This window comes from Ornithorhynchus anatinus, chromosome 5, assembly GCF_004115215.2.
Source record: "Ornithorhynchus anatinus isolate Pmale09 chromosome 5, mOrnAna1.pri.v4, whole genome shotgun sequence".
NCBI lineage: Eukaryota > Metazoa > Chordata > Mammalia > Monotremata > Ornithorhynchidae > Ornithorhynchus > Ornithorhynchus anatinus.
The window spans coordinates 44,882,848-44,910,782 of record NC_041732.1 but is presented as its reverse complement, the minus strand read 5'-3'; the positions used below and the strand labels follow the sequence as shown (position 1 = coordinate 44,910,782).

At 50.9% G+C, this 27,935-nt stretch overlaps 1 protein-coding gene across 1 annotated transcript; it reads left to right on the top strand.

The window, feature by feature from the left end:
• The first annotated feature begins 1,117 nt into the window (after nt 1–1,117).
• Nucleotides 1,118–23,604, top strand: PML (PML nuclear body scaffold). Its single transcript, XM_029065530.2, has 8 exons — nt 1,118–1,268; nt 8,635–9,092; nt 11,085–11,662; nt 13,536–13,609; nt 19,478–19,552; nt 20,187–20,418; nt 21,592–21,641; nt 23,389–23,604. Exons 2-8 carry the CDS (start codon nt 8,638–8,640, stop codon nt 23,389–23,391), a joined length of 1,467 nt encoding a protein of 488 aa, XP_028921363.1. The 5' UTR covers nt 1,118–1,268; nt 8,635–8,637; the 3' UTR covers nt 23,392–23,604.
• The last annotated feature ends 4,331 nt before the right edge of the window (nt 23,605–27,935 follow it).

Here is a 27,935-nt window from a genome sequence, read left to right as displayed (position 1 = left end):
TTCTGAACGTTTCTTTAGAAAGATAATCCGGGCAGCAGAGTGAAGTATGGACTGGAGAAGGGTAAAACAGGAGGTGGGAGGTCAGCAAAGTGTCAGATGCAGTAACCTAGGTGTCCCCAGAGAGCAGCGAGCCCACCCATCTCTCCCCAGGGAGCGGCACTACCCCAGCTGTCCCCCAAAAGTAGCACAGCCCCGGCTTGTCCCTGGAAAGCAGCGCGCCCCCAATTGTCCCCAAAGAGCAGCACGCCCCCCAGCTGCCCCCAAAGAGCAGAGCGTCCCCAACTGTCCCCAAAGAGCAGCGCGCCCCCAGCTACCCCCAAAGAGCAGCGAGTCCCCAAGTGTCCCCAAAGAGCAGTGCGTCCCCAACTGTCCCCAAAGAGCAGCACAACCCCTGACTGCCCCGGAGACCAGCGCGACCCCCAGCCGTCGTCAGAGAGCAGCGTGCCCCCCAGCTGTCCCCAGATAACAGCACTGCCCCTGGCTGTCCCGGACAGCAAAGCGCCCCCAGCTGTCCCCAGAGAGCAGCACTGCCCCGGCTGTCCCCCAAAAGCAGCACAGCCTACTGTCCCCAGAGAGCAGCGTGCCCCCAGCTGCCCCCAAAAAGCAGCGCGTCCCCCCAGCTGTCCCCAGAGAACTGCACTGCCCCGGCTGTCCCCGGTGAGCAGCGCGCCCCAGCTGTCCCCAAAGAGCAGCGCGCCCCCCAGTTGTCCCCAAAGAGCAGCTCGTCCCCAACTGTCCCCAAAGAGCAGCGAGCCCCCCAGCTGTCCCCGGAGAGCAGCGAGCCCCCCAGTTGTCCCCAAAGAGCAGCGCGTCCCCAACTGTCCCCAAAGAGCAGCGAGCTCCCCAGCTGTCCCGGAAAGCAGCGAGCCCCCCAGTTGTCCCCAAAGAGCAGCACGCTCCCCAGCAGTCCCCAGAAAGCAGCACTGCCCCGGCTGTCCCCGGTGAGCAGCACGTCCCCAACTGTCCCCAAAGCGCAGCGAGCCCCCTAGCTGTCCTCGGAGAGCGGCACAGAGCCCGGCGGTCCCCAGCGCGAGAAGCGAAAGCTGGGGAAGCCCCGCCCCTGCCCTCCCCTGCCCGCCCCTGCCCCCCTCTTCCCCCAATGGCTGCCGGGCTCCCCGTTCGGCGTCAGCCTCCAGAAACGAAACTCTGTGAGCCCTCCGCCAGCCGGAACCCGCCTCCATCCCCCGGGACCCAAGCTCCGCGCCACAGCTCGGCCGCCGCCGCCGCCGCCGCAGGTCCCACCGCCACCGCAGGTCCTCCCGCCGCAGGTACCCCCGCAGGTGCCCCCGCAGATGCCCCCGCAGGTCCCGCCACCGGGTGCGGGGAGGCCGCAGGCCCGTGCGGGGCCCGGGGAAGCGCGGGGCCCCTGGCCTGCAGAGGGAGGAGAGGAGAGGAGCGGGGGCGGGGCGGGGCCCGGGGAGGTAGCGGGCAACCAGCTCAACCCTGGCTCGGCGCTGGACGCTGCGCTCTCCCCTCCGACGGCTCCAGTCCTGCCCCTGCCATGCCCCTGTCCTACCCCTGCTCCTGCTCCGCCCCTGTCCTGCCCCTGCCCTTGCCATGCCGCTGTCCTGCCCCTGCCATGCCCCTGTCCCTGCCCCTCCCCCGTCCTGCCCATACCCCGTCCTGCCCCTGCCCCTGCCCCTGCCATGCCCCTGTCCCTGCCCCTCCCCCGTCCTGCCCCTACCCCGTTCTGCCCCTGCCCCTGTCCCTGCCATGCCCCTGTCCTGCCCCTGCCCCTCCCCCTGTCCTGCCCCTGCCATGCCCCTGTCCTACCCCTGCCCCTCCCCCTTTCCTGCCCTTGCCCCTGCCATGCCCCTGCCCCTGTCTCTCCCCCGTCCTGCCCCAGTCCCTGTCCTTCCCCTGCCCCTGTCCTGCCCTTGTCCTGTCCCTACTCCTGCCCTTCCCCTGCCTCTGTTCTGCTCCTGGCCCTGTCCTTCCCCTGCCCCTCTCCTGTCCCTGCCCCTGCCCTGCTCCTGCCCCTACTCCTTTTCCCTGTCCTGCCCCTGCCCCCACCCTCCCGGGAAGCCGCCTCAGTGTGGCGGGGATCCAGCCCAGGGGAGAGGTCGGGCCTCGGAAAGGAGAGGAAGGCAGGGGTCCGGGGTGAGGGGGCGTCCTCCCACCGCGGATCCAGGCTCTCTTCCCCGGGAAGCCTCCGGCTCTGGCCTCAGAACCTCGTTAGCCCACCCACCGGGGTTCCCCTACAGTGCAGCTACAGCCCTGGCTCACCACCCTCCCCTAGGTTTACTCATTTGCATCCGTGTATCTATACCCATAACTATATTAGAGAGAGAGGTGGCAGCTGAGGGCACAGAAGCCATAGGCCATATGCCCTCAGGCGGTGCCATGTGATGGTGCCTTAAAATGTGTTTACAGGAAGTCCGACTTGAGGCTTCCTGAACTTGTGGTAAGAATACTAGAGTACATACAAATGATAAATGCAATCTTCGAATAATTTTGACCTCATAATTGGTAGATCTGACTAGAAAATCTTCACAGAGTTGTGAGTAGGATGGCCACTGCTGATATGGCACTGGACTTCTTCCCTGGTACTTTTATTTTCAGCAGTCCTCAGCTTCCGTCTCAGAGTTTCACATTTCAGAAGCATGCACATGGTTAGGAGAGGCTCTGCAGCAAGCTGGGGGTCTTGAGTCCTGCATGAGAGACTTTCCAGAATGGGATGGCCTCATACCTGCTTCTCCTCTCCTGTCCTCATGGTTTCCAGCTGGGTCAGCTTGGCCTACACTGCTTAACTTTCTAAAAGTCTCTCTGCTCCTGCCCTCACTCTCTCATGCCTTCCTTGGCTTGCAACCCTCACTGGCTCCTGGTACTGCCAAAGCAGGGTCTGGGACCAGCCTGGACAAGAAAGAAGGCGTGGGAGGGAACCACCGTCACCCTCCCTCATCCTGACTCTTCCGGCCTGGCCCACAGCATAATCAGTCCTGGGAGCTGGTTGGGGGCAGCAAGCCAAGGAAGGGGCAGGTGGTGTCAGTGGTGAGGAGATAAAATAAAAAGCAATAAAGTTGCAGGCCCAGCCTGGTGATAGTCATAGGACCAGCCTAGTCACAGGGCCAGCCTGATTGGGAAAGAGGGGAACTGTGAGAACAAAGGAGGGAAGGGGGCAGGGAAGTCCCGAGGATGGAGGAAGGAGAAAAAGGGAAAAGGAAGAAGGAAAGAAAAGAAAGAGGAGAAGAGGGAAAGGGGAATGGAGATTATATTTTCCGTTCCCCCCACCTCTCTTCACTTCCCCCATTTCCCCATTCCCATGGCCCCAAGTGCAGGGGGGAGGAGGGGCAGTGGGGAGCCAGGACTTCCGTCTTTCCAAAAGCAACTCTCCCCACCTTGCCCCCCGTGTCCTCACTTCCCACTCTCGATGATCAGATCTCCACTCTCAACTCCACCCTCTCTACTCATCTCAACTCTCTCGCCCCCCCCTTTCCCTCCGCCGCTCTCGCTCCACTAACCCACAGCCCTGGATCACCTCCTCTGTCCACCTCCTAGGCTCCTATGCTCGAGCTGCTGAGCGCTGCTGGCGAAAGTCCAAGCACCAAGCCGACCTCATACATTTCAAATTTATCCTTTCCTGCCTTAACTCTGCCCTCTTCTCCACCAGGCAAAACTTCTTCTCCTCCCTCATCGACACCCATGCCCGTCACCCCCGCCAATTGTTCCAGACCTTTAACTCTCTCCTTAGGCCCCCTGTTCCTCCCCCTCCCCCATCTCTCACCCCCAATGATCTGGCCACCTCTTTCATCACAAAAATCAACACAATCGGGTCTGAGTTCCCCAAAGTCACCCCTCCCCTTCTCCCCTCCCCCCCACCAACCCTCTCCCCTCCTTTCCCATCCTTCCCTGCAGTATCCTCAGAGGAGATCTCCTCCCTCCTCACAAGTGCCACCCCCTCCACCTGCGCCTCAGACCCCATTCCCGCTCACCTTATAAAAACCATCGCCCCTGCCCTCCTCCCTTCCTTAACTTCTATCTTTAGCCACTCAATCTCCAATGGCTCCTTCCCCTCTGTCTTCAAACATGCCCATGTCTCCCCCATCCTAAATAAACCCTCTCTCGACCCCACTTCCCCTTCCAGTTATCGCCCTATCTCCCTACTACCCTTCCTTTCCAAAATCCTAGAACAAGTCGTCTACACTCGCTGCTTAGAATTCCTTAACTCCCATTCTCTCCTGGACCCCCTCCAATCTGGCTTCCGTCCCCTCCACTCTACCGAGACTGCTCTCTCTAAGGTCACCCATGACCTCCTTCCTGCCAAATCCAATGGCTCCTACTCCATTCTAATCCTCCTTGACCTCTCAGCTGCCTTTGACACTGTCGACCATCTCCTCCTCCTCCACACCTTATCTCACCTTGGCTTCATGGACTCCGCCCTCTCCTGGTTCTCCTCTTATCTCTCTGGCCGGTCATTCTCGGTCTCCTTCGAGGGCGCCTCCTCCCCCTCCCATCCTTTAACTGTTGGAGTTCCTCAAGGGTCAGTTCTTGGCCCTCTTCTGTTCTCCATTTACACTCACTCCCTTGGTGAACTCATTCGCTCTCACGGCTTTGACTACCATCTCTACGCAGATGACACGCAGATCTATATCTCTGCCCCTGTCATCTCCCCCTCCCTTCAGGCTCGCATCTCCTGCCTCCAGGACGTCTCCATCTGGATGTCTGCCCGCCACCTAAAGCTCAACATGAGCAAGACTGAGCTCCTCATCTTCCCTCCCAAGCCCGGTCCTCTCCCAGACTTCCCTATCACCGTGGATGGTGCGACCATCCTTCCCGTCTCTCAGGCCCGCAACCTCGGTGTCATCTTTGACTCGTCTCTCTCGTTCACCCCACACATCTGATCCGTTACCAAGACCTGCCGGACTCACCTTTACAATATCACCAAGATCTGCCCTTTCCTCTCCACCCAAATGGCTACCTTACTGCTACAGGCTCTCGTTATATCCCGGCTAGACTACTGAGTCAGCCTTCTCTCTGATCTCCCTTCCTCCTCTCTCGCCCCACTCCAGTCTATTCTTCACTCCGCTGCCTGGCTCATCTTCCTGCAGAAACGTTCTGGGCATGTCACTCCCCTTCTTAAACACCTCCAGTGGTTGCCTTTCAACCACCTCTCAAAACAAAAACTCCTCACTCAAAGCTCTCCATCACCTTGCCCCTTCCTACCTCTCCTCCCTTCTCTTTCTACTGCCCACCCCGCACGCTCCGCTTGACTCGTCTCTCTCGTTCACCCCACACATCCTATCCGTTACCAAGACCTGCCGGTTTCACCTCTACAATATCGCCAAGATCCGCCCTTTCCTCTCCACCCAAACGGCTACCTACTGTTACGGGCTCTCGTTATATCCTGGCTAGACTACTGTGTCAGCCTTCTCTCTGACCTCCCTTCCTCCTCTCTTGCCCCGCTCCAGTCTATTCTTCACTCCGCTGCCCGGCTCATCTTCCTGCAGAAACGATCTGGGCATGTCACTCCCCTTCTTAAACAACTCCAGTGGTTGCCTATCAACCTCCACTCCAAACAAAAACTCCTCACTCTAGGCTTCAAGGCTCTCCATCACCTCGCCCCTTCCTACCTCTCCTCCCTTCTCTCTTTCTACCGCCCACCCCGCACGCTCCGCTCCTCCGCCGCCCACCTCCTCACCGTCCCTCGGTCTTGCCTATCCCGCCGTCGACCCCTGGGTCACGTCCTCCCGCGGTCCTGGAACACCCTCCCTCCTCACCTCCGCCAAACTGATTCTCTTTCCCTCTTCAAAACCCTACTTAAAACTCACCTCCTCCAAGAGGCGTTCCCAGACTGAGCTCCTCTTCTCCCTCTACTCCCTCTGCCATTCCCCCTTTACCTCTCCGCAGCTAAACCCTCATTTTCCCCTTTTCCCTCTGCTCCTTCACCTCTCCCTTCCCATCCCCACAGCACTGTACTCATCCGCTCAACTGTATATATTTTCGTTACCCTATTTATTTTGTTAATGAATTGTACATCGCCTCAATTCTATTTAGTTGCCACTGTTTTTACGAGATGTTCTTCCCCTTGACTCTGTTTATTGCCATTGTTCTCGTCTGTCCGTCTCCCCCGATTAGACTGTAAGCCCGTCAAACGGCAGGGACTGTCTCTATCTGTTGCCGACTTGTTCATCCCAAGCGCTTAGTACAGTGCTCTGCACATAGTAAGCGCTCAATAAATACTATTGAATGAATGAATGAATCCTCTGCCGCCCACCTCCTCACCGTCCCTCAGTCTCACCTATCCCGCCCCTGGGCCATGTCCTCAGGCGGTCCTGGAATGCCCTCCCTCCTCACCTCCGACAATCTAATTCTCTTCCCCTCTTCAAATCCCTAAAGCTCACCTCCTCCAAGAGGCCTTCCCAGACTGAGCTCCCACCTTTTTCCCTCTGGTTCCTCTACCCCCCCCTTCACCTCTCCACAGCTAAACCCTCTTCTCCCCCCTTTCCCTCTCCTCCTCCCCCTCTCCCGTCCCACCCCCTCAGCACTGTACTCATCCATTCAACTGTATATAACTTCATCACCCTATTTATTTTGTATAATGAGATGTACATCACCCTGATTCTATTTACTTGCCATTGTTTTTATGAGATGTTTCTTCCCCTTGACTCTATTTATTGCCATTGTTCTTGTCTGCCTGTCTCCCCCGATTAGACTGTAAGCCCGTCAAAGGGCAGGGACTGTCTCTATCTGTTGCCGATTTGTACATTCCAAGCACTTAGTACAGTGCTCTGCACATAGTAAGCGCTCAATAAATACTATTGAATGAATGAACGAATGACTCTCCAAGGTAAAGAGGAGGGGGCACCCATGCCAATAGCCCACAAGAGTCCATAGCTAGGACAAAATTGAAACCTCAAGGCACGAGCTCTCCAAAATCTTTCCCTCACGCCCCTGCCCCCAACTCCCTCTCAGTCCCCTTCCACCCCCTACCCCATCCATTCTCTCACCTTTCCTAAGCCATCTCTCCTGAGATCTCCTGCCCACCTTTAAAATCTACCCCCTCCAACTGCACCTCCCACCCCATCCCTTCACAACTTACAAAAGCCCTTGTGCCTCCTCTACCCTCCCTTACCGACCCCCAGCTGACAAACACACACACACACACACACACACACACACAACATCTTTTGATGGCCTGATGGCTCCCTCTCCGATGGTTCCTTCCCCTGATTTTCAAATATGCTCATATCTCTCCTATCCTAAAAATAACCCTATCATGATTCCACTGTACCCTCCAGTTATCACCCCAGGTCCCGCCTTTTTTTCCTGTTCAAGCTCTTCGGCAGGTTGTTTGTGCCCAGTGACTCCATTTCCTCTCCTCCAATTCTCTCCATGACCCTCTACAATCTAATGTTCTCCTTCAATCCACTCTAACAGTCAGTGCTCTCTCTGTACTAAGTGCTTGGAATGTACAATTCGGCAACAGATAGAGACAATCCCTGCCCAATGACGGGCTCACAGTCTAAATGAGCACTTGGGAGAGTACAATATAACAGAGTTGGAAGACATGTTCCCAGCCCATAGTGATTTTACAGACTAGAGGGGATGACAGATATTAATATAAATAAATTACAAGTATGTACATAAGTGCTATGGGGCAGAGGGCAGGGTGAATAAGTGCCAAATGCCACCTTAAGAAGCCCACACTTAGAATAGTGCTTGACACATAGTAAGCACTTAACAAATACCATCATTGTTATTACAATAGAGGTGAAAGACATAGTTTCTGCCCTCAAGGAGCAGTTGAGCTAATGGGAAAGGTATGCAAACACAAATGATTTATATTTAGTGGGAAGAATAAAGAAGAGCAAGATGTTAATAGAATAGTCAAAGGAAAGATGGGAAGAGGAACAAATATGTGAATAGGTAGAGCATGTAAATTGATATATAAGAAATGCTACGGTTGGCTGGAAGTGCAAAGGGGGAATGTATCTATAGAAGGTGGGGAATGTTGGGATTGTGTGATCTGGGGTAGTGCAGTTAATAATAATGTTGGTATTTGTTAAGCGCTTACTACAGTGCTCTGCACATAGTAAGCGCTCAGTAAATACCACTGAATGAATGAATGCTCAGTACAGTACTGTGTACACAGTGAACACTCAATAAATACGATTGTTTGATTGATTGAAGAGGCATTCAGTAAATACTGTGGATTGGAAGCAGATGAAACTTTAGGGATTTCAAATAGTCCACCCATATATACTTGAATTGTTATTAAGATGTGCCCCCATTTTCAAGTTCTTCTGACCACCTACAGCACTTATGTACATATCTGTAATTTATTTATTTATATTGATGTCTGTCTTCCCTTCTAGACTGTAAACTCCTTGTGGGCAGGGGATATGTCTACCAACTCTGTTACTTTATACTCTCTGAAGTGCTTAGTACCGTACTGTGCCCTGTAAGCACTCAATATATTCAATTGATTGAGTATCACCAGTCTGGATGAGCTATTGGACAGCTTTTATGGTCTTAGGCTTTGGAGGGTTTTGGGGTTGGGGGAATCTTTGTCATGGGGCATTTTTTAGCACCAATCTGCCTAGGGTGGTCAGGAGGTGACCAGCCTGGAGGCAAAGAACTGGACAAGGATGACCCCTTGAGGGTCCCCCAACTCTGATTCTCTGGTCCTCCCAGGTCATGGAAGAGGAGTTCCAGTTCCTGAAGTGCAGCAGCTGCCAGACTGAAGGCAACTGCCCCAAGCTGCTTTCCTGCATGCACACCTTATGTTCCAGTTGCCTGGAGACAAATGGCCCCGAAAGCCATTGCCCCATCTGCTCTGCCACCCTCCCCCTCGGTACTGACAACCTCTTGTTTGAGAGCTTACAGCGCCGGATCGACATCTACCGCAAGATCATCGGTGCTCAGGAGGCAGTGTGTGACTGCTGCAAGCAGCCGGCTGTCTTCTGGTGCTTCGAGTGTGAGCAACTCATCTGCAGCAAGTGCTTCGAGGCCCACAAGTGGTTCCTGAAGCACGAGGCCCGGAGAATGGACGATCTGAGGAGCGAGTCGGCCAAGGACTTCCTCGAGGCTACCCGGAAGACCAACAACCTGTTTTGTCCTAATCCTTCCCACCGGACACCCATCTTGACCAGGTGATCTTGTCTGTTGTGGTCACATTAGTTAGTGGATCTTGCAGGGTACCCCTCCAGGGGTCCAGGACTGGATTGTGGGCTGAGGCCCATGAGGAAGACTGACCCTTATCCCCACCTTGGGTAGCATGGAGTCTAATGGGTGAATGGTCCCGGGGGTAACACTGGGAGCAGCAGAACTGGAGACTGAGGCAGAGAGGCTGCCCCTGCGTGCCCCTGATGGGAGGGGTTTTTTCCTGTCTTTCCTTTTTTATGGAGTTTGTTAGGCTCTTACTATGAGCCAGGCACTGGGACAGATAGAAGCTAATCAGGTTGGACACAGTCCATATCCAACATGGGGCTAACTTTCTTAATCCCCATTTTATAGATGAAGTAAATGAGACACCGAGAAGTGAAGTGGCTTGCCCAAGGTCACAAAGCAGGCAAGTGGCAGAGCAGGATTAGAACCCAAGTCCTTCTGACCCCCAGGCCTGTGATCTATCCATTAGACCATGCTGCTCTATGGCATTGCTATATGGGCAGAGCCTATAGCCTTGAGGCAGCTGCAGTGGCAACTTGGGACATTCATTCATTCATTCAATAGTATTTTTTGAGCACTTACTATGTGCAGGGCACTGTACTAAGCGCTTGGAATGTACAATTCAGCAACAGATAGAGACAATCTAATGCCCAATGCCGGGCTCACAGTCTAATCGGGGGAGACAGACAGCAGAGCTAAACAGAACGAAACGAAAACAAGACAACATTATCACAATAAATAGAATCAAGGGGATGTACACCTCATTAACAAAATAAATAGGGTAATTAATATATGCAAATGAGCACAGTGCTAAGGGGAGGGGAAGGGGGGAGGGGGAGGAGCAGAGGTTGGGGTGGGGAGCAGAGGGAGAAGGGGGTAGCTCAGTCTGGAAAGGCCTCTTGGAGGAGGTGAGCTCTCAGTAGGGCTTTGAACAGGGGAAGAGAGTTAGTTTGGCGGACGTTAGGAGGGAGGGCATTCCAGGACAGCAGTAGGATGCGGGCCAGAGGTCGACGGCGGGATAGGTGTGAATGGAAGACAGTGAGGAGGTGAGCGGCAGAGGAGCAGAGCGTACAGGGCGGGCAGTAGAAAGAGAGAAGGGAGGTGAGGTAGGAGGGGGCAAGTTGATGGAGAGCCTTGAAGCCAAGAGTGAGGAGTTTTTGTTTCATGTGGAGGTTGATAGGCCATCACCTGAGGTTTTTAAGGAGGGGAGTGACATGCCCAGAGCGTTACTGTAGGAAGATGATCCGGGCAGTGGAATGAAGAATAGACTCGAGTGGGGAGAGACAGGAGGAAGGGAGATCAGAGAGAAGGCTGATTCAATAATCCAGTCAGGATATTATGAGAGCACCCTGGGCCTGCTAATGGCTGGAGCATCCTTTGACCTCTCCCTCTTGTAACTGTCCTTGAGTTTCTGCTTTCAGGAGACATGGGCCTATTCTCAGCTTCCCTGGGCAATGGCATTTCCTTGACCCTTCAGATCAGCCCCCCGCCCCCCCAAAAAAACACACATACTCCCCAGCCCTACACCTGGGGACAGCTGCAGAGGAAAGCTGAAGGCCACAATGCCTTCTTTGAAACCAGAGGCCATACTAGAATCCAGGCCAGCAGTTCAGTTCACAACTATTTAGTGAGTTCCCTCGATGGGTAGAACCCTGTGCCAGGCATTTGGTTTCTCAGACTTGAGCCCCATCAAGGATTCCCCCCACCCCTCGTGCTCCATATTAATCTTTACCTCCCTTCCCCCTCCAAAAAAAAAAGGCAGGGTGGCATGGGGACTTGGGCAGGGGGAAAGGAGGCTGGTCCACCCCTTTCAGATATCCCACATTGGTACTAGCCATTAGGTCTTTTGTAGTCCCGGTGTCTGCAACCTCCTCAGAAGTCTACCACAATCCTCTTGGCGGCCCTGACCTGCAGCTTGAGAAACATGGTTGTAGACCGCTGGCTGGGCATGAGATGAATAACCTTTGTTTCAACAGCATTTATTGCCGAGGGTGCTCGAAGCCTATCTGCTGCTCTTGTGCGTTGCTGGACAGCACCCACAAGGACCAGTACTGTGCCATCAGTGTGGAGATCCAACTGAAGCAGGAGCAGCTGGTGAAGATGACCCAGTCTCTGAGGAACCAGAAGGATATCTTCGACACGGCCCACAGGGAGCTCCAGTCTGCAGCTGCCAGCTTGAGTCAGGTGCAGCTGGAGACCCAGGAGCTGATCCGCTCCAAAGTCCGTCTGATGATGGAACAGATCCAGGACAAAGAGAGAGAGCTGCTGGAGATGGTGGACCAGCAGTACCGCCGTGGCTACGAGGAGATGGCGAGGAAGCTGACGCACACAGATGCCGTGTTGAAGAGGATCCGGGCCGGTGAGCTGATAGTGGAAAAAATGCAGCTCTATGCCTCGGACCAGGAGGTCCTGGAGATGTATCCCTTCATCCAAAAGGCCCTAGAGGGGCTCCAGAGAGAGCTCCCAATGGATATGAGACCAGCGGTCCAGGTGGAGTTTGAAGAGTGTAAAGCTGAACTGCAGGCCCTCTTTGCCCGAGTCACCGAGGACAGAGGTAAGATGGAAGACTTTCACTCTCCCCACCTTCAAACCCTTATTAAAAACCCATCTCCTCCAAGAGGCCTTCCCCAATCAAGTCCTCATTTCCTCTTCTCCTAATCCCTTCTGTCACTCTTTATTCAACTCACCCTCAGCCCTACAGTTATCCATAATTTATTTATATTAATGTCTCTTACCCTCTCTAGACTGTAAGCTTGTTGTGGGCTGGTAACGTGTCTACCACTCTTGTATTGTAGTCCACCAAGCACTTAGTACAGTGCTCTGCACATAGTAAATGCTCAATAAATACCACTGATTGATTGATCAATGGTTTGGGTTAGCAGTTTACCTCTCTTTAAGCTATGGCAATAGAAAGAACAGCCCGCCTATCCATCAGCAAACAAAACTGACTGAGGATTCATCAAAGGCAGAGCATTCCTGCAGAGGGAGGGTGGGGCTCACAAGCCTAGAATAGAAATGGTTCCTGCCCTGCAGGAGGTTACAGGGGACAACTGAGAAGCAGCGTAGCCTAGTGGATAGAGCACAGGCTTGAGAGTCAGAAGGACCTGCGTTCTAATTCTGGTTCAGCTATGTCTGCTGTGCGACTTTGGGTAGGTCACTTTACTTCTCTGTGCCTCAGTTACCTCATCTGTAAAATTCATTCAATAGTATTTATTGAGCGCTTACTATGTGCAGAGCACTGTACTAAGCGCTTGGGATGAACAAGTCGGCAACAGATAGAGACAGTCCCTGCCGTTTGACGGGCTTACAGTCTAATCAGGGGAGATGGACAGACAAGAACAATGGCAATAAATAGAGTCAAGGGGAAGAACATCTTGTAAAAACAATGGCAACTAAATAGAATCAAGGCGATGTACAATTCATTAACAAAATAAATAGGGTAATGGAAATATATGCAGTTGAGACTGGGAATCCCATGTGGGACATGGACTGTGTGCAACCTGATAAGTTTATATCTATCTTAGTGCTTAATATAGTGCTTTGCACATAGTAACCCCTTAATAAATACCATTTAAAAAAAAAACTGGCCCAGGTGGGTTAAGTGGCTTGGTACAGTGGCTTGCTCAAGGCTCTCCAGAGGCCGGCAGAGCTGGGTCTAGAATCTAGGGTTCCCAGCTCTCCATCCAGGGCTGTTTCTCCAGTCCCATTCTCGGATAGTCACAGGGACGTCACTGCAAGTGGAAGCCATTTTTTAAGAGCAAGAGAGGCAATGTGGCCTAATGAAAGAGCATACACCTGGGAGTCAGCGGATCTGGATTCTATTCCCGGTTCTGCGACTCACCTGCTGTGTGACCTTGAACAAATCATTTCACTTCTTTGTGGCTCAGTTCCCTCATCTTTCATTCATTCATTAATTCAATCATATTTATAGAGCGCTTATTGTGTACTCTACTAAGCGCTTGGGAGAGTACAGTATAACAGACACAGTCCCTGCCCACAATGAGCTTACAGTCTAGAGGGGGAGACAGACATGAATATAAATAAATTACATAAGTGCTGTGGAGCTGTGAGGGGAGAAGAACAAAGGAAGCACGTCAGGGTGATGTAGAAGGGAGTGGGAGAAGAGGAAAGGGAGGCTCAGTTAGGGAAGGTGTCTTGGAGGAGATACACCTTCAATAAGGCTTTGAAACAGGGGAGAGTTATTATCTGTTGGATTTAAGGAGGGAGGGCGTTCCAGGCCAGAGGCAGGACGTGGAATGGGAATTCAGTATTCATTCTCCCTTCTACTTAGTTAGGCCAATGTGGAATCTGATCATCTGTATCTACCCCAGCCCTTAGTACAGTGCTTGACACATAGCGAGTAACAGATGCCATCATTATTATTAAGAATAAGCCCATGTTTGCCCTCTTCTTTTTTACTCTGGCAGATGCTGCTGACCCAGATAGCACTCATCATGCTGCCTCTGGTGGACTTACTGTCATTACCACGGACAGCAACTCGGTGAGCTGGGATTCTGAACTTGGAAATGACTGGGGAAATTGGGGCAGGGAGCCAGGAGTCATGGGGTGGGGGCAGGAAGGAAGTTCAGGGTGATCAAAAGGTTAGGGATTGCTCCAAGAAAAGCAAATATACATTTTCCTGTTTGTTGCTTCATAGGAATAAGAAAAGGATGTGTGAAAAAGCATTGTAAGAGAGGGGCAGTGTCAGGTCAGTGCAGCAGGATGGAGGCAAGGTAAGTTAAAGAAAGGATTTAGAGATTGTTGGAGTCGTGAAATTCTGAAATGCCTTGTTCTGGGAAATTGTGCAATTTTCTTTTAGGAATCATGTCTTTGCCTCTCTGGGCTAGATAAGGTCCATTTTATAGGGAAAGGAGCGATAGGAATAAGAGTTAGATCAGCCTGGTTAGTATATTTCAAAATTCACTAGACCATGGAAATTGGGCCTTGTTTATAAATCCCTCACAGGTCCCACCAGTTCCTACCCCCAACCCCAGCAGACTCCACCTCCAATTAGGGCTCTCTGAATCCTGCGGCCAGGTGAAACAGCGTGGCATAGCGGAAAGAGCACAGGCTTGGGAGTCAGAGGACGTGGGTTCTAATCCCAGATCCACCACTTGTCAGCCGTGTGACTTTGGGCAAGTCACTTAACTTCGCTGGGCCTCAGTTACCTCATCTGTAAAATGGAGATTATGAGTGTGAGCCCCACGTGGGACAACCTGATTATCTTGTATCTACCCCTGCACTTAGAACAGTGCTTGGCACATAGTAAGTGCTCAACAAATGCCATCATTAGAACCCGAGCACCAGGAAGTCCTTTACCTTTAAAAACAATCAATCAATAGTATTTATTGAGCACTTACTGTGTGCAGAGCACTGTACTAAGCATTTAGGAGAGTACAAAATAACAGTGTAACAGACACATTCCCTGATGACAGCTTACAGTCTAGATCACCGGCTTCATCCCTAGAGAGGTGGATGTCTCTCCATGCTCTGGGCCAGTTCTATCCTGTTGCCTGGGAAGGGTGAGTTTGACCAGTCCTTCCCCTTCTCCAGGCCAGGTAAGGCCCACCGGGCTACCAAGGAACAGCCTGGTGAAGGGTGCAAGAGGAACTGGGTAACTGAGTAACCTCTCCCCACACAGTTCTGAAGCAGCCAGCAGTCGAGGAGCTCTTGGGTCAGGTCTCACTCCCATTCCGAGGTTCAGAGCTCTGACGAGGCAACGGGGAAAGGGATTCCTCCGGCCACAACCTGTTCCACCCTGATGCCTTTTTTTATGGTATTTTTTAAGTGCTTACTATGTGCTAGGCACTGTACTAGGCATTGGTGTAGATACAAGATAATCTGGTTGAAACAGTCCCTGTCCTACTTAGGGCTCACAGTTTTAATCTTCATTTTACAGATGACGTAACTGAGGCACAGAGATGCTAAGTGAGTTGCCCAAAGTCACACAGCAGACAAGTGGCAGAGCTGGGACTGGAACCCAGGCCAGGCCTGGGGTCTATCCACTATTTTGTTCATTCCAGCAATCTGTTTTGAGGGGATCAAAGGTGAAAAAGAGATCAGGCATATGATCAAATTGTTTCCCTTACCCTTTTTCCAAGAATCTCAGTCCCTCCCTTGGGGACTTGCTCCCATCTCCCACCATCCCCCAGTGATCTCCTTCTATGACCTACCCCGGCTCCTGGGGTTTCTTTTCTCCCGGGTTGTCCTGGCCTAGCCCCCAGCTCGGGCAGGAGAAGAACCTGCTCCAAGTTCCAAGGTGCAGAGCAACCTTTTCAAGGAGTTTGTTTCCTTCTTATGCTCCAAAGCCCAGCAAGAGCAAGAAGGCTCAGGAACACCATGAACAACTAAGCCCAGGCTAATCCAAGGTCAGACATCCAAGGGCAAATTGGGGGATAACAGCAGTCTACTACTTCAGGCTTCAGCTCTTAGGAAGGTGCTGAGAGTCCCACCATGGTCCTGACAAGACTTTACTCCATCCAAATGGCCACCAACCTGGTCCAGGCTCCCATCATATAATGCCTTAACTACTGTGTCAGTCTTCTCACTGACCTCCCTGCCTCCAACCTCTCCTGCCTCCAGGCCATACTTCACTTTGCTGCCTGGATTTTTTTTTTATATCATTCTGCAAAGCCCTCCCTATTCCTCAAAAACCTCCAATGGTTGCCCATTCCTCTATGAATCAAGTAGAAACTCCAGGTCAATCACACTTCCCCACAGCCCTTCAAAGCCCTACTGAAGGCTCACCTCTTCCAGGAGGCCTTCCCAGACTAAGACCCCCTTTTCCTCAGCTCCCGTTCCCCCCCAGCTGCCACGACTTGTTCCCTTTTCTCTATCCCCCTCCCCGCCCCACAGGACTTTTATATATAGGTACATATCTATAATTTTATTTATATTAATGCCTGTTTACTTGTTTTGATGTGTATATATAGCTATAATTCTATTTATTTAAATTGATGCTACTGATGCCCATTTAATTGTTTTGATGTCTGTCTCCCCCATTCTAGACTATGAGCTCGTTGTGCATGGTTTGTCTCTCTTTTTGCTGAACTGTGCTTTCCAAGCATTTAGTACAGTGCTGTGTACACAATAAGCGCTCAATAAATGCGATTGACTGACTGACTGAATGAATGACTGACTGAATGAATGAATGAATGGCTTTAAGGCTCTCCCCCTCCTACTTATTCTCACTCCTCTCCTCTCCTCTCCTTTCCTCACTTGCATGCTTCCAACCTACTCTCTGAGCCTCATTCTCATCTCTCCTGCCTCCAGCCTCTTGCTCACATCCTTCTTTCTGCCTGGAACTCCCTCCATTTCCACAATTGGCTGGTCACTGCTTCCCCATTGTCAAAGCCCTTCTGAAATCATATCTCCTCCGGGAAGCCTTCCCTGATTACTCTTTCTCATTTCCCCAACTGCCACTTCAGCACTTCTGCATCACCTAAGCACCTGGGTACTCATACACTTCCATGGCACTTATCTACATGTGTTTACATGCTATGTCTTCCTTCTCCCTGTGATCTGTTTTAGTATCTGTCTATGTCACTAGATTGTAAGCTCCTTGAGAGCAGGCATAGTGGCCACTAACTCAGTTGTGCTCACCGGAGCTCTGAGCACAGTGCTCTGTACACAGAAGATACTCAATAAATATGACTGATTGATTGATCTATCCTTGAAAGCTCAAATGTGTCAGTGCATGAGCCATTAAGTCAACAGAACATCATGGTGGGTTCTACAAGTCACACTAGAATTCCTCCCCAGATGGCAGTGGCCATGGTATTATGGTACTTGTTAAGCACTTACTTGTAATAATAATGTTGGTATTTGTTAAGCGCTTACTATGTGCCGAGCACTGTACTAAGCGCTGGGGTAGGTACAAGATAAGCAACTTTGACACAGCTCCTGTCCCACACAGGGCTCACAGTCTTAATCCCTGTTTTTATAGATGAGGTAACTGAGGCACAGAGAAGATAAGTGATTTGCCCAAGGTCACACAGCAGATAAATGACAGATCCAGGATTAGAAGCCAGGTCCTCTGACTCCCAAGTCCATACTCTTCCCACTAGACCATAGTGGGGCATATGGGTGGGGGCCTTACAGGACAAGCCAGTTTTGGCCACCCCTCAAGAGAGCAACCACATTAGTTAGGACAGAGAGGCAGGACCACCTTAAGAAGCAACCAGAAAAACTGCCTTATGACCCCTGGGTTTAGGAGCACTAGGGGTTCTTGTTACCTAGTGGCATCCTTAGAGAAGCAGCATGGCTCAGTGGAAAGCGCATGGCTCAGTGGAAAGCGCACGGGCTTGGGAGTCAGAGGTCATGGGTTCGAATTCCCACTCTGCCACTTGTCAGCTGTGTGGTTTTGGGCAAATCACTTAACTTCTCTGTGCCTCAGTTACCTCATCTGTAAAATGGGGATTAAGACTGTGAGCCTCATGTGTGACAACCTGATTACCCTGTATCTACCCCAGCGCTCTGCACATAGTAAGCACTTAACAAATACCAACATCATTATTATTATTATTATTGTTATCCTGTCCTTGGAAGTTCAAGCATTTTTGATCTTTCTGGTTCAGAACTTGGAGCACGCACCATGGAAGAGTTCCTAGCTCCCACCGGACATGCTCCAAGCCCAAACTATTAGTCCCAGGTGGAGGTGGGACTTTAGGCTTCCCCGACACCATACCTCTTTGTCAGATCGCTGCTGCCTTCATGTTCATCATGCTTCACACTGAAATGATGCCCTGGGACTCTCAGCCACATTGGTCCCTGGTTGATGAGGAAAGGGCTTTTACTCAGTTATTGCTTGACCCAAAGAAATTGGGGGATCTGGATAAACTCTGGACCTGAATTTCATCACTCTCAAGGAGGAATTACACCAGTTTTGTCATCATCCTAAGTGGCATTTATTGAATGCTTCCTGTGTGCAGACCACTGTGCTAAGCGCTTGGGAGAGTAAGTATAACAGAGTTGGTAGATGTATTCCCTGCCCTCAGTGAACTTACAGTCGAGCTGGGGAGGCAAGACATTAATATAAATAAATAATTTGTAATATGCAATTTATAGCTAGGTATATAAGTGCTGTGGACCGAGAGTGGAGCAAACACCAAATGCCCTTAGGTCACAGATACAAGTGCCCAAAGAAGATCATTGACTTTCAAGCCCTCAGTCACCTTGCCCCCTCCTACTACGTCCCTGTCCATACACATCACTCCTCTAAAACTAGCCTTCTCACTGAACCTCAGTCTCGTCTATCTCAAAGCGAACATTTCACCCATGTTCTCCCTCTGGCCTGAAATGCCCTCCCTCCTTATATCCAACAGACAATTACTCTCCCCATTTTCAAAGCCTTATTGAAGGCACATAACCCCCAAGAGGCCTTCCCTGACTAATCCCTCCTTTCCTACCTCAGGGGTTAATACAGTGCCTGGCACATAGTAAGCACTTTTTTAAAAATGATATTTGTTAAGTGCTACTATGTGGCACACACAGTTCTAATTGCCAGGATAGGTACAAGTAATCAGGTTGGTTACAAAGTCCCACATGGGGTGCACAGTTTTAATCCCCATTTTACAGATGAGGTAACTGAGACACAAAGAAGTAAAGTGATTTGCCCAAGGTCACACAGCAGACTAAAGGCAGAGGTGGGACTAGAACTGACACCCATGCCTCTTCTTTATCCACTAGGCTATGCTGCTTCTCAAGCGCTTAACAAATACCATTAAAAAAAAAAAGCAAATGCCAAGAGTCTGCCTGCAGCCACCAGGCTCCCCGTGCTCACCCAGCCACCCAGGCCTATGACAGTATTTAACACGGCAGTAGAAAGGGACAATAGAGCTTGTTTGGTTCCACGGAGGTAACCTGACTGATACCTTCTGGGCCTGTCCTGGTTTGCTGGAGGGGCTGAGTGTGTGGGCCAATGCTGATTTTCATCTTTGGACTCAGGGGTTTGTCACTCTATGAAAAAAGGCCCATGAACCCCTGTCATTTGTTAGTAATGGATAGCGACATTAAGACCTTGAAAGGCTGTAGCACCCACCCTCTGTAGAAAAGCTCCAAGCCCTGCCCAAATATTATCTCTTCGATCATCCCAACGTCCCTGGATGGAAAGAAGAGAGATCCCTGGCTAAGCTCTTTCGCCCCCTTCCCCAGAGCAGGCAATGGTTTGGACCAGGGGAAAGGGCAAGACAGCTGAGCTCATTGATTTGGGGCTTCATGGTCCTTTGGCTGTAATATACTTATTTTCCAGGCTGGTTGGTGTGGGTTGCTATAGCCAGGAATCCTCCTCATCTCCACCAGGTGGTGCCTTAGGTTAGCTCTGGGCTGAGTTTCATGACCTTTTCTGTCTCTTCTGTGTGTCACCTTGCAGCATGAGGAATCCAGGAAGCCAAAGATTCAAGTCCATTCCACACCTATGTTCACCTTCAGCTTTGACGACAGAATGGTAAGAGCCACGTCTGGTCACCCCTTTCCCACTACCCTCTGCCCCCTGTAGTCTCTCCTAAGCTTCGGGCTTCCATTTCCTAGGTCAGGAGTTGGCAAGGCCGTCTCTGTCCACTAGTTTCCCCTACCCCCACCCTCCTCCACACACACACACGCGTGCGCGCACACACACACACACACACACACAGAGTCCAACAGGAGGCAACTCCCCTCAGCCAGAGGGATTCTGAGAATAAAGAGAGGACGTTTTCTGAGTTCGTAGATCATGGCCAAAGTCCTATATAATAAAAAGAAACTTGGTTCTGGGAGGTAGCATAGCCTAGAGCATTGGACTGGGAGCTGAGAGACCAAGGTTCTAATCCCAGCTCCACCACTTGCCTGCTATGGCACCATGAGTAAATCCCTTAACCTCTCTTTGCCTCAGTTTTCTTATATGTAAAATGGGGTTAAAACACCTGTTCTTCCTCCCCCTTATACTGTGAGCCCTTGTATGGACAGGGACTCTGTCCAATCCGATTCTCTTTTATCTACCCCAGCACTTAGCACAGTGTGTGACACACAGTTAACACAAAATTACCATCACCATCATTTTTGTTATTGCTGTTGTTGTATAAAGTGTTTGCTCCCCTTCCCAGGCCCCCTCTAGCTCATCCACTCTAAAGAGGAAAGCAGTGCAGACCAGCATCTCCTGCCACAGCCCCAGGAAAGCCATAAAGGAGGAGGCTGGGGACAGATATTTGAAGACCAATGACGAGCTGGAGCAAGACTCCCTGGATCTGCCTGGCACCAGCAGCTCACAGCCAATGCCCCGGCAGAGCCAGGACAGCCCGCTCAGCCCAGGCCAGGGCTCCCTTGTGCAGTCTCCAGGTGAACAGAGCTCTCTGACTTCTCTGAATCAGGTAGGGAGGACACCCGGTGGGGTCACCGTGCTCAGGCTGGGGCAGGTTCCCTTGCATTGCCGGGAGGCCCCATGGTTAAAGAACTCACACATACTTAGTAGTACCCTCAGAATTCTAGCCCTCCTGGGCCCTAGAGCCCCAGGTCCTTTGAAGGTCAACTGAGCAGTTCATCTCCTCTATACCCTCTTACCTGAGTACTAATTGTGGGCAGGTCACTATCTAGTAGACGTTTTCATAAAAAACAGGGCCCTTGTTTAGCCTCCCCTTAGATTCTGGCCAGCACCTGATTGCTGCCCAGTGTGAATTCAGCACCAGACGCCTCTGTGATAAGTATTTCTATTTTAAACACTTAGTGTCCCTCTCCCTGACTCCTGCTGATAAGTCTCACAGCTCAGAAGCGGCACCTGTGTTTAAAAGGACCTGAGAGGAAAATGAAAAGATTCTGGAGCGGATAAGGACGGGATGAGTCTGGAGTCCCAACACTTCTCCCCCAATGAGGCACTTTAGGTGTAGGAATTTTTCTGCAAAATACACTGTCTTCATCCTTTACAATATTCTACATGTCCAGGTTGACACAGGTTCAGTCCCATGGGTATACCTACTGTCATTGGCCAGCCTACATTTAGTATGTAGCCCTGTGTCCTGCAATCCTTTGCTTAATATTGAGCACCCACAAAGTGCAAAGCCCTATGTGGTTACAATAGTGATTATCTGCAAAGACCAATTAATCAATTGTATTTAGTGAGCCCTTACTGTGTGCAAAGCACTGTACTGTGGACTTGGGAAAGTATAATACAGCCATATAACACAGTTATATGTGTTAACTGCACAACTGCACAGGCAAAGTGGTGCTCCCTGGAAGAAGCCCTGGGCTCCCTTCTAGCTTGACCCAGGGGCTCATACCGGTCCAACCAGCAAGTTGACCCCAGTGTTTCCTAACAGTACAGAACTCCTCAAGTTCAACCCAGGGTTTCCCCTTCCACCAAGGTGTCCTTGAGTCGAAACCCATTGAATCCCACTATTATTCCTCCTACCCATAGGCGCATGTGCACGTGCACAGACAGACAGACAGACACACACACACACACACACACAAAGTTCCCCTCTGGCCCTCCCACCTGACGGCCCACTTCTATTGCAGATCCTATTGTGGTGATCAGCAGTTCCGAGGACACCGATGATGACACAGTGGTGAGTGGACTGGTCACGCACACCCCAAGGGTCCACCTTGCTGCTTCCCCAGCTCACACCTTCTCTTCTTCTGATGATCCTGGCTGGAATCCCCTGATGATATTTTCCAGCGAAGCAACTGCCAGCTCCTCGCTGCCCTCACTGGAAACCTCCAGAATCCCTAAATCCATCAACTGCATCAACACAGCCCCTGGCTCTGGGAAGCTCCCCAGAGCTCCTGATGACTCCTCTCCCTTGTGAACCTGCTCTAGGCTCAGAAGTGAGAGAGAATGTCTTCCCCCTATCCTTGGTGGATCAAAGCTCCACCCCCAGTACCACCAAACTTCACCAGTCATGGAGACCTTCTGGGGCAGAGGCCCTGGCCCTTCACTCTGCCGCCATCCAGAAATAGGCTGGGGAAGGAGCCTGTTTCACTCAGTCCTTGATATGAGACCACTGGCCCCTTGAGTCCATCCAAGAGAGTGGGAGGGGAGCCAGCATGGCAGACACCCCTTGGGACCAGCCCAGCTAGGAAGGGGATAATAGTGAGTGGACCTGGGCCAGAGATGCAGCCCTGACTCCGAGGATCCATTCCCAGCTGAACCACTTTTTTGCTGTGTGGTTATAGAAAATTTGCTTCCCCTCTCTGAGTTGGATATTCACTGACCCAATGACCCTGGAAGCCCAACAAGTTCATTATGTTCTAAAGCAGCCCACTCTTTGGTGAATTTGGCCTTTAGGAACTCCATTTTCTACAGGAAGAGGTGGTGTGGCTTTTCAAGAGAGGAAAACACTGGCCCAGGGGTAGCTGGCCAGGAATGCCAAGGGGCAGGAAGGGTCTGGATTTTGCTCTGGACTGGTGAAGCCCCATAGTGTTATTACTGGCTCTGCTTTTAGCACATAGAGTTTGTGCTATTTCCTAACCTCTCTACTATGTCTTCTATCTCCAGTTGGATTTAAAGTTAGCACCTGCAGGCAGGGAACTCCCTCATCATAAATAGGTACTAAATCCAACATCTAAATGAGCTGAGATAGAGTCTGCTTTTATTTACTGATGTTCTTATCCCCTCCCTCAGCCCTCCCAGGGAGATTTTCACACCCTCAGCCCTCTCCACTGGGAAGGGCACTGAAGCTTAGCTCTGCATCCTGCCTGCTGGGTGACCTTGAACAAGTCACTTAACTTCTCTGTGCCTCAGTTTCCTCATCTATAAAATGGGGACTAAATCCTGTTTCCTCCTATGTAGACTGTGAGTCCCATTTGGGACAGGGACTGTGTCCAAACTAATTACCTTGTATCTACCCCAGTCCTTGGTACAGTGTTTGGTAAATAGTAAGCGACTTTATTAACAAGCACCATTAAAAAAAAATAAAAAGTGAGACTGGTCCCACTTTCTTCTTCCATCAAAACCACATTAGAGTAAAGTTGAATGGCTGATAGTGTCTTTAATAATAATAATAATAATGTTGGTATTTGTTAAGGGCTTACTATGTGCCGAGCACTGTTCTAAGCGCTGGGGTAGACATAGGGGAATCAGGTTGTCCCACGTGGGGCTCACAGTCTTAATCCCCATTTTACAGATGAGGGAACTGAGGCGCAGAGAAGTGAAGTGACTTGCCCACAGTCACACAGCCGACAAGTGGCAGAGCTGGGATTCGAACTCATGAGCCCTGACTCCAAAGCCCGTGCTCTTTCCACTGAGCCACGCTGCTTCTCTTTCCCCATGGCTCTAGAAGTTTTACTCTTGTTTTTTGTTGTTTTTCTCTCTAGTAATCCCCTGTTTTAAGGGAGAGATCATACTACTCATCCCTGGACTGGACCAATCCTGAAGCCCCAGGCGGAGCAGCCTGTTCCCTCAGCGGAGGGGAGGGCACGACCTTCTCTCTATTGACCTTCATAGCAGTTGCAAAGGACCAATCAGACATTTAGTGGGCCTAATTAGTACTTAGAATAAATGCCTCGAGGTGCAAGACTGAACCCCCACAATTAGTAAAAGATTTTGAGCATTTGTCTTTCCATCAAGAGACCAGAGCTGGTTGTCGACTGTAGATCCATGCCAGGCAGCCAAGAACCCTCTGCAGCCAGCAGGATAGGACTCCCTGAGAAAAGGGCAGTCTTGCTGGATGTAACAGAGCAGACCTATAACCGTGAGGGCTACCACCTAAATGCAGTTCAGTCTGGCTAAGCTGTTACTTGAGTGCTGCAAGGTGTCCAAGAGGGCCTTCAGTTTTATTTAGGCTTCTCTCCCTAATCTCTCTCCCCCGACACCCTGTTCACTGTCTTTGCCTGCCCTTCTAGTTCTGCGTCCCTTGGACCTTGCGATTCATTCATAACCTTGAATGGTTGAATGAACCTCAGGTCTAGATTCAAGAGCTGGAGCAGGTGTTCTCAGGTCTGCAGAAAATATAGGTACCCGTCCACCTTCCCAGGCACAACAGTTCTGTCCCTTGAACTGAAAATGGTAGCTTCCCCTCAAAAGTAAAGAGCAGAGTCTGCATTTGCCTCAAAATCTTCTGCAACCTCCAAAGGATTCCAGAGGTTATCCTGGATTCCAGAAGCTCCAATCCTCATTCTGGTGGCTTCAGGCCCTGATGCAGTCTCAACCAGATCTCAGAGCACCTATCCATTGGCCTGGGCCCCTCTGCTGGGCAACCTGAGGCCCCACATCCTTGGAGAAGAGAAATGGACTTTTCCAGTTGGACTCCTGCCTGCGACAATCAGGGAACCAAGATGCCTCAGTCCTGCAGGGTCTTGCTAACTCAAGGACGAAGACGCTAAAGGTCATTCCCACAGGAAGAGTTTGCTGTGCCATTGCTGCTGCCTGGATGTGCCTCGGGTCCGGCCCCTGTGTCTGGGCCCCACTCCTAACAACCAGCTTTCTAGCTCAGAAGGTCCATTTGGAATGGAGGGAGAGCAGCACTGCTAAAGGTGTCCTGCATATGGAAGCGGAGGACACACACCAAAGAAATAGGCCCCGCCCTCTGCAAAGAAAATGAGGATTGGAGGATCTTGTCTGTAAGGTACTTGGAGATCTTCGGGAGTCAGTCAGTCGGTTGTATTGTTGACGAGACCCGGGGCATTGAAAAACTCTGTGCTCTGCCAGAGCACATTTCAGAGAAACTCAGTGAGCTCCCTGTGCTTGGGACATGGCAATCCCGGTGGGAATGTTTATCACTCTCCCTTCTCGGGCTGACCCTGCTGGCTTTCCCTGGGTCTTCTCTCCCTTTCCCCAGAGCTCCATCCCACGCCTGACTCGGTCTCTGTCTATCTGCACACACAACCCAGAAGATTGTTCAGCGGGCAGCCATGAGTGGAGAGAACGGCTTCTGAGGGACCAATCAGCTGCTGGACTTCATGCTTTTCCCAGGCGTCACCCTAGAGACAGACCTGCAGCAATCCCTCTGCTGCCTCCATTCTGGCCCCAGGCCCTTCCTAGCCAAGTTCCAGCTCCAGTCAGGCAAACTCCCCATCTCCCTTGAGGATCCAGAGGGCCCTGGCAGTCTGGGACAGTTCCTTATGCCCCTATGCAGCCAACCCTTAATCCGCAAAGAGGTACCTGTAGCGAGGAACTGTAAACCAGATGTCTTTGTCAAGACCTACCTGGGGAAACGAGTGCATCGGGGCAGCTCCAGGGTCTCTGTCCATGCCCTGTGGGATCTCAGCAGGAATCTGGAAATCCACTCAGGACCAGGCTTGGCTCCTCATGACCTTCTCCTTTTGCAGCTTGGTGGTCTGGGCCTCTCCAACCCCTGCTGTATCAGGAGCAGTTCTCAGCTCCAGGCCTATGTACTCTTCCTCCAGGCCAAGACCCAGACCCAGATAATCTCCCTTCAGACCCAGGCCAAGGCCCAGAACCTCTTCCTCCAGGCCCAGACCAAGGCTCAGATCCTCTCCTCCAGACCCAGATCCTGGGCCAGACCCAGCCCAGATCCTCTCCCTTTGGACCCAGGTCTGAGCCAGGTTCCTCTCCTTCCATATCCAGTCCCAAGCCCAGCCCAGATCCTCTCCCTCCAGACCCACAGCCAGCCCAGATCCCCTCTTTCCAGACCCAGAACTTTGCAAAATCCTGGGGGTGATACATGAGAAGCAGTGTGGCCTAGAGGAAAAAGCATGGGCCTGGGAGAAGGACCTAGGTTCTAATCCCAGCTCCACCACTTGTCTGTATGTGACCCTGGGCAAGTCCCTTAACTTCTCTGTACCACAGTTACCTCATCTGAAAAATGGGGGTTAAGACTGTGAGCCCCATGTGGGACAGGGACCATATCCAAACCAATTATCTTTTATCTACCCCAGTGCTTAGTACAATGCTTGGTGCATAGTACTTAACAAATACTACATACACAAAAAAAATATCTGGGCATCTTGTCCTGTAAAGTGCTCTCTCCCACCCTCTCTGATTTGGAATCAATTGTCATCCACCAGCTCAAGAGAGTCGTCACAGTAAGAGCCTCCTCACACTCCACTTTCCCAGAGTACCCCTTGTATGGGATGTGTGTGTGTGTGTGTGTGTGTGTGTGTGTGTGTGTGTGTGTGTCCACCCTGGGCAATGGGGTTTGCCCCAGCTTCTTTTCTGCCAGAATGAGTCTTCCTCATCTTCTGTTCTAACAATAGTTCACTTAGTTCCAAGTTACTGTAGAGCTGAGACACCAAGATACTGACAATACTCCCTTGCCCAGGGCAAATTCCCCTGGCATGTCACCTGACCTCCTTTCACCTGGTCTTGCCCTGAGCTCCTTCATCCCCTTCCTTTCCAGTCCTCCCAGCTCTCTACTTATTGCTGTTCCAACTGTGTCCCCTGGAGAGAAAAACCTTCAAACTGCACTGAGCAGCTTGTTTCAATGCTCATTTTCATCTAGCATCAGCCCTACCATGTCTCTGTGAGGACGTCCATATTTTACAAGCAAAGGGAATGCAGGATCAGAGAGGTGAAGTAACTGACCCTAGATAGCACAGCAACTCTAGTTGAGTCAAAAAGAAAAATCCATCTCTGACGCAGCCTAGAACTCTCACTCCTAGAAGCAGCATGGCTTAGTGGAAAGAGCATGGGTTTGGGAGTCAGAGGGCAGGGGTTATAATCCTGGCTCCACCACTTGTGCTATGTAACCTTGGGCAAGCCACTTAACTTCTCTGTGCCTCAGTTACCTCATCTGTAAAACGGGGATTAAGACTGTGAGCTTCATTTTGGACAACCTGATTACCTTGTATCTACCCCAGTACTTAGAACAGTGCTAGGTACATAGCAAGCACTCAACAAATATCATAATTATTATTATTATCCTAGCAAACCCCAACTTTGCACAAATAGTTGAGGCCTATTGCTGAGAACAAAGAATAAAATCTACTCAATAGAAATGGCTTTGGCTATTGGGTACCAAGTCCTTTGCTCTGTTCTCTTCCATTTTAATTAACTAAGCTGGCAAAGCCAGAAAATAGTTCAAAGTCTTCAGCTTCCAAGCTCCCCATGCCTCTCTGACCAACAAGTGAGTGGAGATGCACAATGCCTTGCTGAAAAACTCTCTGGCGATAGGTGTGGCAACAGACCTCTCCTGCTGAAAGAAATGGCTTCTCTCTGCTCAGAGCTCCTTACTAATACCTATCTCATATCCCTGGTTAACTGGTTTCTCTTTAAGTTTCAGAAACTGATTAAGTTGATATCTTTATTCTGCTGAAATGAGTGCCATGATGTTTTCCCTTGTACATCCTCACTAGGCTTCCATTTTTACAATAAAGTTTTTTATGTCCTCTCTACCTTAGTCTATCACTGAGTGTGGACTGTTGTCCCCTCCTCAGTGATAGTGATAGTCTTTCTCTACTAACCTGGGAAGAAGGATTTCCAGTCCTCAGTTATCCACACCAAGACTAGCTTGCAAACTTCCAATGATGGAGAAAATGGACAGTGCACCTATCCTCTTCTAGTTCTTTCTCTCTGGCAGCTCATTCTCAGTCTCTATCATGGGCTCCTCCTCTGCCTCTCACCCCCTAACTGGGAGTCCCTCAAGGCTCAGTTCTGGGCCCCCTTCTATTCTCCATCTACACCCACTCCCTTGGAGAACTCATTTGCTCCCATGGCTTCAACTACCACTTCTATGTAGATGATTCCCAAATCTACATCTCCAGCCCAGATCTCTAGCCTTCTCTGCAGTACTGCATTTCTGCCTCCCTTTAGAACATCTCTACTTGGATATTTACTCATTCAATGGTATTTATGGAGCTCTTACTGTGTGCAGAGCTACCATCACCACAAACAATGTCCAAAGCAGAACTCCTTATCTTCCCACTCAAAGCCTGTCCTTTCATGACTTTCCTGTCACTGTAAA

What these genes read in the sequence shown, in the direction of transcription:
- PML (XM_029065530.2), top strand. Translation starts at nt 8,638, where the DNA reads ATGGAAGAGGAGTTCCAGTTCCTGAAGTGCAGCAGCTGCCAGACTGAA. An exon ending in CGGACACCCATCTTGACCAG is followed by an intron (nt 9,093 to 11,084) that starts GTGATCTTGTCT and finishes TTGTTTCAACAG; the next exon opens with CATTTATTGCCGAGGGTGCT. An exon ending in TCAGCTTTGACGACAGAATG is followed by an intron (nt 19,553 to 20,186) that starts GTAAGAGCCACG and finishes TCCCCTTCCCAG; the next exon opens with GCCCCCTCTAGCTCATCCAC.